We start from the raw sequence: 12,478 nt of genomic DNA on the forward strand, positions 1-12,478 counted from the left end.
CGATAAGGCGTCGCATGTGTAACCCCATGCCGTTTCATAAGTGTACGACATTTCGACCGTGCCACGGTATTCTCCAATTCAACGGCTAACCTTAGAACATCTTACAGACCTCTCATAGGATGATATAAACTGATGGCATAAGGCATTTGGACTTAGGGTCGTGCGTGCACATGCAAAATCGTTCAGGGGACACATGAGTAATTATATTTCCAAAAAATGGTAACGGTAAAACCTCGTCTTTATAATTAAGTCGGGAGCCTCCCGAACCCGTGGGGTTATTCAGCACATGATGGTTATATCCTATATTTCGAGTATGGAGAGATCGTGGCTCAATCATTCACGCTCCCATCTCGCCCCTGTCATGTCAAAAGTCACAAACCCACATCACGCCCACATTCGCGAACACTACGTCATGTCACCCAGTCCACAAAAAAAAAAAGTATAAACGAAAGATTCGAGGTTAAGTCCAAGCCACAGCCCTAATCAAGAGGGAAATACCAATCCACCTATCATAATCTAAAACCAGACCTATGGTGGTGTAGAAGGATAAATGTCAAAAAAAAAAAAACCAGAACATTCTCAGAACGTAAACGTTCGAAACAATTGGTCGGATCACCTTCGATTCGCCTGGAAGGCGACGGCAATGGCAAGAGACGGAACGGACGTGGGGAAGAAAGACATTCCTTCGTCCCTCTTTTCTGCAACGCTGTCATGATATCATCGTTGCATTCGGCAGGAATAGCTGTTTCTTATAAACATGCACATTGAGGGGTTTCTTTTGGATTTGGGGGTTTAGGAGTTCCCCGTCGGAATTTCGTTTTTCCCTTAGCGCGATCTAACTAAAGTGATGGTGGTGGTGGTGGTCATCATTTATCATCATCATCATCATCATCATCATCATTGAAACTGATTCGATTCGATAAACAAAAAAAAAACTAGAACAGACGAGAGAAATGTGCAAAAAGCCCGCCACAGTGCTTGCGTAATCCGCAAGTAGAGAAAAATGGATAAGGAATTTCTTAGAAATAAAAACAAAGCAAGAAATCATGATGTACCAAATCGTAATTTTCATTGTAGAGGACACAATTCGTTATAAAGAAACCCGTGACGACTGGCCGGCCTTCCCCGAATCGAGATCCATCCATCCATCCACGATGCCGCCTCTCAAATATGCATTCGAACAAGTGTTAAGACTTCGAGGCAAAACGGAGGTATAGTAAGAAAATGCAGAATGATAGAGAAGATCTGAAGAAGAAAAATTAACTAGTAGAAGAATAAATATCTTTATACAAGGGAAATCGTAAGAAAACCGACGTGTGCGTATCCCGACTCCGTACTGTACTGGTTCTGAGCAATAGAAAAAGTATCCCGCCAGAATGCGTAAGAAGAGGTCCAAGGAACAGTAACAAAATAGCACAAGGAGAAAGAAAGGGAAAAAACGCCTTCGTAGTCATAAATCCGTCGTCAGCGAGGGACAAGAAGAAGAAAAAAGGGTAAGATAAAATAAAATAAAATAAAAAGAAGAACCAAAGGATCACAACCAAAGCACAAGAACTCCTCGTGACAGCTTTACAAAAAGGCATGAAAACGTTCCCTCCCAACATACTAAAAAACAAAGGACATGCTGTATTTCGGAATACATATTTGAAAAGTCTAGAATCAAACATTTAACAACCATTCCCCACCATAAATACTTTTTTGTTTCCGTCTTCCGATTGCAAGTATTTTGATTTCTCTTCTGCCTGCCACTTTTCGTAATCATCATAGATTGAAAGGGTACAAGGAAAACGAGAGTGTATAATACATATTATGAAAAGGACTAAAATGGGGTTCTACTACCAGAGAAGCATTAGTTCCAATTAGCCAAGGACTGAGCCTCAAGATCTAGTGGGAGCCTGTCCGTGGAAAGCGAGAGGGCCTAAGGAGACCGCGTGATTAAATGAGAGTATAATGCCAAATGCCTAACTTGGCATCTAAGAAACGAGGCAAGCCTGGCGCTTCATTAGAAACGCGGTGAATTGAAGAAGGGGGTTCGTCCTTTGAGGACGTTTTCGGATGACTAGGCGCATCCGATATGAGAATGAGAGAGGAAAAGAAAGGATAGGAGAGGCTGCAAGAAAAGGCATTATATTAGGCTTTGACTTGCTTGGTTCCTAGGGCGTCCTCCGTAGAGGCAGTAGTCGAAGGGTGAGGTTGGTGGTTCCGCACGCTTGGGTTGTCACCTTCTTCACCAGCCTGGCAAACTTTGATCTCTCTACCCCATTCAGATTTCAACACCTGGGAGGCAGTAATACGACGAGTTGGATTGGGGTCGAGTATTGAGTAGATGACGTTACGGCAACGAGCCTGGCGTTGATTGTTAGTAAATTGTTCAACGTTTTAAGATAATAGATAATAAACATACCCGATGAAGACTTTCTATGGGTCCATACCCGGCCTCGTCTTTGCGGCCTTCCAAATATTTCTGGAAGAACTCATCTTCATCTCTCTTAGCGACACGCCACAAGTGTCGACCGGTTCTCATGGCCATGTAAATGACACCTGTAGCCCAGACATCAACTGCTCTCGGGTCGAATTCCTTTTCGATATACTCCTCTGGTGAAATGTACGGGGCAGAGCCGCAGAGACCACATGTCTTGTGAGCTTCTTTCTCCCAGGCCATACGGAAGCACTCTCCGTTTCCGAAATCGGTGATCTTGAGGGCTCCACGGCTGGTGAGCAATAGGTTTTCCGGTTTTAAGTCACGATGGGCGACACCCATCTCGTGCATGTATTCAACACCGCGCATGAGCTGCTTGAAGTAGCAGTCTGCTTCAGCGCAGTCAAGTTTACCGGCAGATAGGATCAGTGTGTACAGGTCTCCTCCAGCACAGTATTCCATAACTTCGCAGTAGTCACCCTTGGCATCCTGAAGGAGATCCAAAGTGTGAATAACGTTTGGATGTCGAAGGCTCGAGGAGATGCAGAACTCAGAAGTTAAACGTTTATTATATCTCTTTGCAGACTCTTGTGGCCGACGTCTGAATTCCTTGACGGCATAGAGCTGTTCTTTGCCCTCGTGGTTGGGGTCTGCTTTATGGGATATCCTGACGATACCAAAAGCACCACGACCGACAACCTCTTGACATTTGCCGTATTTTTCGACCAGAGTTGATGTAGAATTCGGACCACCCTTTTTGTCGGTTGCCAGTTTGTCCTTGTCGCTCTTGATTTGTTCTACCCATGAAGATACCAAGTTGAGGTTGTCGCTCTCGGGAAGGTCGTCCTTTCTCTTCCCCAGGATGAGATCACGAAGCATATCGGAAAGCCTCTCTTGTCTCTTGGCACTTTTTAGTTGATGTATATGGGTACCATCAGGGAGGGCCTCAAAACGTTTCAGTAAAGCATCCTTTGTCTTGTTGGCGACAGCTTTTGTCGACTCTTCAGAGATGCTATTCTTCTTCAGAGGGCCTTTCGAGTCGGCCTTCTTGTCGGTTCCATTGGTCTGACGATCCGTGGACGGCCTCTCGCCGTTAACGGGTGTAGAAGCGTTGGTATGAACCAGTGTCACCTCGATTGCTTCCTTCTTCCCGGTCCTGGAGAACATTCGTTGTAGCGAGATCTTCGGCTTCTGTGGAACAGGGGCTTGGATAACAGGAGCTGGGAGCTCGACCGGTGAGGATTGTTTGGACAATTGTGCCCCAAGGACAGGGGACTGCTTGGTAGAAGCACCAAGACTGCGCTCGGAAGCCGAGTCTGCAGTTGGAGCGACGACACCATTTAGTTTTGGAGAGGATGTGGGGGTAATGCGACTGAGTTTTTCGACAAGACGACTACTACTCGATGTGGATGACCGCGAATTAGGCGGTTTTGATGAGGACGTGCCCTCGGATTTACTTTCGGTCTCTGCACTGGTCGCCATGGTTGGTACTTTGGATGCCGTGGCTGGTAGGTTGAATCGAATGCTAGTTGGTGCCGAGGAGGAAGAGATTGATGCTGAGATGTCGTTCCAGAGATGGTTGGATTGAGAATGCGGCAGGAGGCAGTTGGGTTGGGCAAGTTTTGTGTTGGTCAGGATGCTGCTGAGCTGAGAGGATTTGTTAAAAAAAACTGTGAGGGAGATCGAACTGAAGCGGGTTTTCTTTGAATATTCACGACCCGGAAGAGAAGAAGATGAAGAAAGAAAAGAAGATGGAGAATAAGAGAAGATGGAGAATAAAAGAGGGAAAGTTATAGGAGACGATGATTTGATGATATGATCATAGGATGATGGAAGAAAAGAGAGGGAAGCGGGAAGAGGCGATTATATATCGATCAGTTCATGCTGGACAGTTAAACTCGCAAAAAGTTAGTTAATGTCTCTAACCACGAAGTTATTACTCCTCTTTCAATTAAAGATCCTTGGCTTCAGTTATCTTGCTAGCCAAGTACGTACTACTTGCTAACTAACTAGCTCGAGGAACCAGATTCGAAGGGGGGGAAGCGGAAGGGGGAATGGGAAGAGGGGGGCACGTTGATTGTTATTATGCTTCCTGACAACTGCTCGGAAGCAGCCCAGCTGACCCGCATTTTACGGAATGGATTTGGTAAACTTACGAAGAAAAACGCAACTGCCACCCAAAGTACTAGCGATTCGTCTGATACTTCCAACGGGCAACTTTCCCAGTTATTGGCTCCGATCTGGGTTCAAGGGAGGAGTAGGGCCACGATATTGTTTGTTGTACAGGTACGTTAGTGTCAACGGGATTGATTGGACGCTGGTGGCTGTGCGAGATCTAATGCTTTGTTAGCTAACTAACCAGCTTCGCTGCCCGGATTCAGTTCGGATCGATTGTTCGAATGTGCGAATATGAATGCAAAGGAAAACAGGAAATCCAGACGTGCAGCAGGTCAAAGATTAATATATCACTGGGAAAGGGCGGTAAATCAAAATTCGAGGTCGGAAAGACGCAGCAGGAGGCGAAGAAGTCAGTTTATGACGGCAACCCGTCCTTTCTAACTATAAACTGTGCCCACAGCTCGCTCGAATGCAAAATAAATGCATCTAATCATGGTTCATCTAGGTATCCCCGCGCGCACGCAGGGCAGGCCTCGCTGATGCAGCCAGACAGGCACGTTGGGGCCTGCCACTCGCCCGGAAACCCTGTGCATCCGTCCATTTACCACCAAAGCAAACCGAAAAGGAAGAAGGAAAGAAAAGAGGGAGAAGGAAAAAAAAAAAAAAATCGGGCACCCGCGGCGTGCTGCGGGTTGGTGATTGAACTCGCACGGGAAACCCTACATATGTTACGGGAAACATCCCAAAACATACCGACTGATCACTTACCCACTTCGTAGATTTCCAATGAATCCGGCACCTGCGTCGAAAAACGGTGAACAAGAGAAGGATCCCGCCAGAAAATCTGCGGTAGTACAAAGAGTGTCTATTGTTTTTACAACAGCCCAGTTGAAAGGCGAGGGAAAAGGAGGTGCAACCTGAGCCTTATGTGGACAGAAATGTCCCTTTGGTTCCGTTCTTTCTTTTGTTCTTTCTTGCTTTTCAGGGCACCAGTTGTTTTGCCACGAGAGTTTAGGCGACTTGCCTGGCCTTGCGGTCGTTTCCAAACAACAGGATGCGACCAGCTAGTTGGTCCATGTCAACTGTGACTAAAAGAGTTCTAATGGGAATCGTTCGATTGGACAGTCTCTCTCAAATGACGGAAAATTTGGCTGTGGGTGTCATATATTGGTGAAGATTTCCAACCAACAGACGTAAAAATTATGATCTCGCGGCTACTTTCCGGTTGGGAGCTGGATAGAGAGAAATTTTTACCTTGTCGATGAGCTCTAGCAAAAGTTACAATTACATTCCCATCGAGTAAGCAGAATACAAACAAGCCTCTTCGCCTCTTGCAAATTTTCTGCAGACGAGGCCGAAATTTTTTTTTTTTTTGATTGCTAATCCATACCTTTTGACAAACCGGTAGGGAAAAAAAAAAGCTTTATACGGTTTGTTTAGAAAAACTGCAGCAAGCTGCCAAACAGGGTCTGGTTCAGGTACTTGACCCAGTTAAATGTTCCGGCCAGATCTAAAATATCGATATCGAGCTTGGTATTCAGATAAACGAGCGCCGTAAATAACATAACAGGTCAAGGTCAAGGTCAAGGTTTTCATATTCTTATCGCCAGATTGCAAAGGCATGTTAACGTGCTAAGAAAAATCCTATACTTGCTACATTTTTTTATTTTTTATTTTTTTTTAAAAGGCATTCGATCAAGATAAGCTTGGATGTTCCACACATGAACTTGAATGCCTCTTGGCTGTTGTTTTCCGTGCGTGAAATGCTTTTCCTAGCTCATAAACCGATTGACACAGGATAGCATGGTCGACGATGCCATCCTGGCTAGCTTTAGGGCTCACCGCTCTGCGCCACCCCATATAGGGTTCAGAACAGAACTAACTCGGGCTGGCAAAGTTGGGACTGGACATCGTGTATACCCCCATATCCCGAAGTTTAATCGTCCGTAATAAAAACCCACCACGAACCCGCGGGAACCACGGGCCAAAAATCCTATCACTTTTTCTTGAAAGCCCTCTGACCGTTAAAAAAAAAAAAAGGCAAGCCTTTGGAGCCGACGATTCCACACCGTCTTCCAAATAAACGGAGCACATGCTTCACAGTCTTCCATCTAGAATGTACCGACTGCAGGTTGCATGCAGAGCCCAGAAAAATAAGCTGCACCTCCCAATTACAACGACATGGATTCAATTCGCAAAGAAGACAGGAGTATCTGTAACCAGCCGTCGGCTGTGGAACGGGGTACAGCTCAAGACAAGGGACCTTCAAGCATCGTATAACATAACATAACATATATCAAACAACCAAATTTAAGCTTGGGCATGGCAAAAAAAAAAACCTTCAACCATCCCAGTACCCCCTTGCCATGTGCAGCTGGCTATTCTCGAAACCAGATCAGCAAATTATGAGATAATCGCACATGCAGCCAACAAGGGCTCTAAACGATAAAGGATCCACTGGTTCTGCAGTAGCTTTGCACAAGCTCAGCCCGCTAGTTATAGAATTCCAACCTTCCCACCATGCAAAACTGGAACCTACTCTGCGTATAGCTCCACAAGATCCATACAGCATTCAACTTTGAGGAGCTAGTTTCAAGCTAATCCAGCGTAACATCAATTAAAGCTCAAAAGCACATGAGGACCCGAGAAACCCGAGGGAATTTTGCTATACGCCCGCCCACGAATTCGAAATTGAACCGTTCTTTCGGTTCCAAACATCGGGTAAATGGGGTGGGTCCATCCTGCATGGAAGAAATGTATCAAACGAGAAGCTCCAAGCAAGAGGGGTAGCTAAGCAGCTTAAGCTAGATTAGACCCGCAAGGGTTGCTATGCTTTATGACAGCTTGCTTCGAAGATCATGAATCGAATTTGCCAAGGCCATATGTATGAGCATATGAGTTTGATTAAAGATAACCGTCAGCCTTTCATGCCGTATTACCGCAAAAACTAATCGCACGTTAGGAGGGAGCTCGAGTTCTGTTGATTGTGGGAGAAGCAATAGTACTCGGCTTACTGCCCGTTCGCAGTGTCCCATTGCATTGACGATGGTGTCTTTTGAGCGCGAGCTCAACTGATTATGCACGGGTCGTTGAGCGGCTGCATCCTGTCAGATTTAATTTCTCCCCTCGCGAAAACGAACACAATTGCGTGCTGCAGCTTCTGGCCCTACAGGAATATCCGAGGGACATATAAATAGACTTCGTCATTTTGTAACATATCTGATTATTCAATATCTCCAGCTAGCTATAGCTATAGCTCTAGCATATAGGTAACTGTAGTTATAGGGTAGTGATTTGGTGAGGTTGCACAACACGCTGCAGGCGCGCAGACATTCGCAGTCCAGCACCTTTGGACTCTAAAGAAGACATGGGCATGGAATCAATCCCGACACATAGACATCGAAACCTGACTGTCGCACCACCACCATCACAACCCCTTGGGAAGCACACTTGACCCATATGCAACCTCATGCCTACCGGCAGGCTGACAAATTTGCGGATGTGGCTCGATGATAGGGCCGTTAGCATACCTTATTCAGATTAGAACACCTGGACAGGACGACAATCTTTATGTATCGAAAAGCATGGCAGACAGGGTTAAACTGGTCACGGTGGCTCGGAACATTAAGCATTCGAATGCTAACTTCAAACCCTAATGCTCAAATAAACTATCCCAAGCCAACCTCCTTCAACGACGCGCGGCATTTTTCTGGGCGCTGCTGGGAACAGTTGAAACATGTTTGTGTGTTCATGTTCGCTTTTTCTCATCTCACCGTGCTGTGCCCCATGGCGAAAAAATCGAGCAGGCTGGTGGGTGTCTTCGCTCCAAAGCTAAAGCAGATCCGGGCGAGCCCTGCTTAGCCTAGCTTCCAACTTACTTACCACTACGTCAGGAAAAGAAGCTTTGTATTGGAAAAACCAGCCAACATGCCAGCTAAACTTCAATAGTGGTTGTGCGTCAATGGGGCAGGAATGTTTCCATACATCGCATGCATATCATCGAGCATGGCAAAGGACCAGGAGGGACAAAGATCCCTGGCATTGGCGGAACCTTGTCTCCACCATCTCAAGAGACTGGTTCGAATTGTGCGAATTTTCTATATAAAAGAAAAACATTCCAAGACGGACATGCGGACTAATCAGCCTCACTATCGATATAGCCAAGTAATATACCAAGAACCCAACTAGCCCAATGGCTTCAAGCTTCACATCTTCATATCTCAGGTGCTCATCGATGTGACGCAAACCATCATGACGGCCTAACCGTCTAGATCCCTAGCTCTGCCTGCCGAATTCCGAGAAGTTACTATCCCTAAATCCATGCATGCCCAGCTAATGCAGAATCAAGTAATGTTCGGAACCAAGCAAAAGCCTTAGCGAGAAACGGGAATGGGCTGCAGAAAGGCAGATTGCTAGGCGACTCGTCGGGGAACCACATGTGTGCATCCTAAAATGCTGCAATTGCAATTTGATCCGTTGGCAATGGACTTGTCTTGTGATGATTCGGCCTTCTGGTGAAGAGATTCCATGCACACAACGTCAAATCTTGCTGGCCTTGGGTCAATACACCTTTTTGTCAATTTTAATTTTTTTTTCATGCGTGTCTTGGACTTCTTTAGGCTAGGGCGTTGTTTGATATATTAATGTCTCTCACCGTGGATATCAATTATATTGGAAGACGCTTTCATCGTCCACTGTGCTAGCCTTCATGGTTATAGTTTTACGAATCTTGGCACATATTAGCACATTCCTCGTCGGCTGGATTGTCGGTGCATGAGATAATATATTCCAGGGGACTAAACTAGGTGTTCAATCTGGTGTCAATTCGGGGACTCCGATTTCAATTGTTCAACCAACAGATACACAATTTGTTTATGACATAATACACCCTGAGAATTCAGATATGTTTCTAGTAGTCTAACTAGGAGGGAAATATTACTAAGAATTAGATAAGTGACTATTCTCAGCATTAGGATTGCTGGCAATGTTAGAGTGTTAAGAATATCCGAATCGATATACTTATTAAGATTAGCTCTTTCTGACGTCTGATGATAGGACCAGATCAACCCAAGCCTCGCGGTTCAATAACTATGGCATACTGTATTGCCTATGAATAGCCCCCGTATTCCGAACCCTCGCCCCTCCGCAATGTCTCTAGATAGAACCGGGCCGCTAGACCCTTCGAAAGCCCTCGAGACCCCGCCATCTTACCATCAATGCATAATCATCCTAGTTCTCCGACGGCCAAACCCCATCGACATAAAACCTAGAGAATCCTTGTCGCACTAATGCGCCTTCTATAAAAAACAACAATGATTGAGTAGCCCTACGGAAGCTAAACAGGGACCAGGATGGATAATACAATTCCCGACTTGTCAATTGGCATAGAACTATCCCCTATAGGGGAGTTTTCTAAAAGTTGTCAATCATTTAAACATCAACTGATAGGTCCGGTATCGACGCCATTTTTCAGCCACCTCCTCGTGACCACATATCAAGTTCGAATGTAGATGTATATACGTATGAGCTTACGTCTGTCTACGTCTGCCTGACTCTTGAACGAAGCGGGGACTTGATAGAAGGTTGGAGGAGCGCATGGTGTATCTGATGTTTTCGACATTCCGAGAGTTTAATCTTGGGTTGGGGGAAACTGTAGATAAGCTGTACGTAATATATTGAAAATCTGAACCGATTGAGCTAAGGGAAGTCATTCAAATTTCTAAAAAGCAAATATGAGATATAAACAACGGATTTTATGGCTCCGACCCGGAATAGTATACCCAGAGGATGACTCTACCAGTATATTATCTCGAAATCTTCCAAACAAGCCTAGTCTGAACATCTCGGTCCCCGCGGGCTTCTGGCCGAAATCCAACATGGTATAAGTATTTGAACTATATATTTGAATTACGCCACTGAAAGACAGGGTTCGGACGGTTGAATTAGTACTATGTCTTACAATACAGATACAGATTCAGAATTCAAAAGCCGAATGTTAAAGCAAGATATTAGATTACATGTGACGGCACTCGGGTGGGTAGTTTGCTAGAATATGATGAGATACCTATCTAAGCACTCAGATAGAACACTTTTAGGCATTAATCATGAACTTTGAAAGGCCTTAATCCTGGATTTTTAACGAAAGTCCGGGGCGGTGTATACATACAATCGGTCAATTGATCAAAAAAAATTAATAATCCTTCAGTCTCACAGCATAGCTAACATCATCAATTAACCCACCACAGTCGTCGAAGTACCCAACAATCCCGTAGTCTCAAACGTAACTTTCCTCAATCCTTTAAACTCAGAGAAAAATCCATCCGGCGTCTCTACCATTTGCTGCCGCAACCCCGTCGGGTCATGCGTAAGCGTCTTTTTCCAGAACCAAAGCATCCCGTGACAGTAAGCGTGCATTTACTTGGAACAGGAACAGCACCCTAGCCCGTAGGTAAAGCACATCCGTATGCGAAACCGCGAAGGTCAAAACTTTCCGTCTTGCTGTCTTGGTAGTCGGCTAACATTGCTGGAGTTCCTTGTAATAACATAGTATCGACGCTCCATGCGGCTACGTTGTTGCCGGAGTGGGCGTTGACGCTGGAGACTTATAGTGTGCTACTGCCTCCTGTCATTGCCTACCGGTATAGATTCTTGTGTTTGCCGATGTAGTTGATGTTTAATATCGAGAGGGGAAAGCTGTCGAACTAACGGTTGGTGGAAATAATGATTAGTCAGGTCATACTAATTAGAAAAATGGTTAGAATTACATTTGCGACATCGCAGACAGGCGCTGTAGTATGGGGCGTGGGTACACTTGATACAAGTGGAAGTAACAGAAGACTGCTAATAGCTTTGAGGATCCGAGAAAGCATCTTTATGACTTAACGACGATATGTATATCTGAATTTTACGTCCCGAATGCGCAGAATAATTGCAGGCCCCAGACTGCAACTTCAACTGCCAATGGTCCCAATATACCATTTTGAAGACGGCGGGTAAGCTCTCTTTGTATATCCTCCAATCGCGGCTCTGTTCCAGACGTTCCTACTGACCAAGGGTTTCAAAACCCGCCTAGGCGCGGTTCTCTTTCCCACCACAGAATAGCCCACTATTAACATACAACGAACTCTGGTACTCCATAGCAGAAATCTGACGGATTTACATCATTCTAGGGAAATATCTGCCAACTAAGTTCCTGCATGCTAAAAATCTAGCAACGGTTCCGATTGATCAACGTATTTTCTTAGTATTGACATGTCGCTTGCTCCAGGGTTCTGCGGATTATTACATACATATTATTACTCAAGAGCGCCATTGTGATATATCCAAATATGCCTGCAACGGCACTTCTGGCGATGATTTTCGCATTTTGTTTTTGGATGTGCTTTTCGATATTACTGTCAATGAATTTTTTAGGTATATGATTTGAATCATGTGGTGCTCGAATATCATATTGGTTATTACGTACTGCTGTCGAGTGACGAGGCTGTACGTTACTGACCTCGTGGGATCCACCCAACATGCAACACGCAGCGGACCTGGTCTCGTACCCCTATTGTTATTTTATATCATGAACTAACGAGCACGCATAACCATAATTGCATAAGTTTTTGTTCTTGATATTTAGCCCGAGAACTTGTTGAAAGCCCAGCGGACCTAACAAAGCTGCAAAGTTGGGAATTTACTTTAGCATATTCGATGAAATTTTTAGGATCGCATATCTATTGGGCTGGCTTCGCGGTACAGGTAATCCCCCAAAACTAATCACGCATATCGATTAGAAACACTGGCACTTATTCACCCACACCAACTAAAAGCCTATTCCCAACTTGGTCTATTCACTCTACCCAACCTTTCGCGCACGCAAGGCGCTCTTGACAACCTCGATTACCTATCTGCGTTGCCTGTGTTATTTCGACCTCCTAAAAGTTGACAGCTCAACGA

General features: G+C 45.0%; 1 protein-coding gene across 1 annotated transcript; it reads right to left on the reverse strand.

The window, feature by feature from the left end:
• Positions 1–2,130: 2,130 nt before the first annotated feature.
• On the reverse strand, positions 2,131–3,901 carry DFL_002279 (uncharacterized protein; the record flags this gene model as incomplete). The annotated part of the gene is made up of 2 exons (XM_067631040.1): positions 2,131–2,346; positions 2,405–3,901. The coding sequence occupies 2 exons, from the start codon at positions 3,899–3,901 to the stop codon at positions 2,131–2,133; spliced, it is 1,713 nt and encodes a 570-aa protein (XP_067493625.1).
• Positions 3,902–12,478: the final 8,577 nt, after the last annotated feature.

The sequence above is a fragment of the Arthrobotrys flagrans genome (genome assembly GCF_004000055.1).
Source record: "Arthrobotrys flagrans strain CBS H-5679 chromosome Unknown unitig_3, whole genome shotgun sequence".
In the NCBI taxonomy this organism is placed as follows: domain Eukaryota; kingdom Fungi; phylum Ascomycota; class Orbiliomycetes; order Orbiliales; family Orbiliaceae; genus Arthrobotrys; species Arthrobotrys flagrans.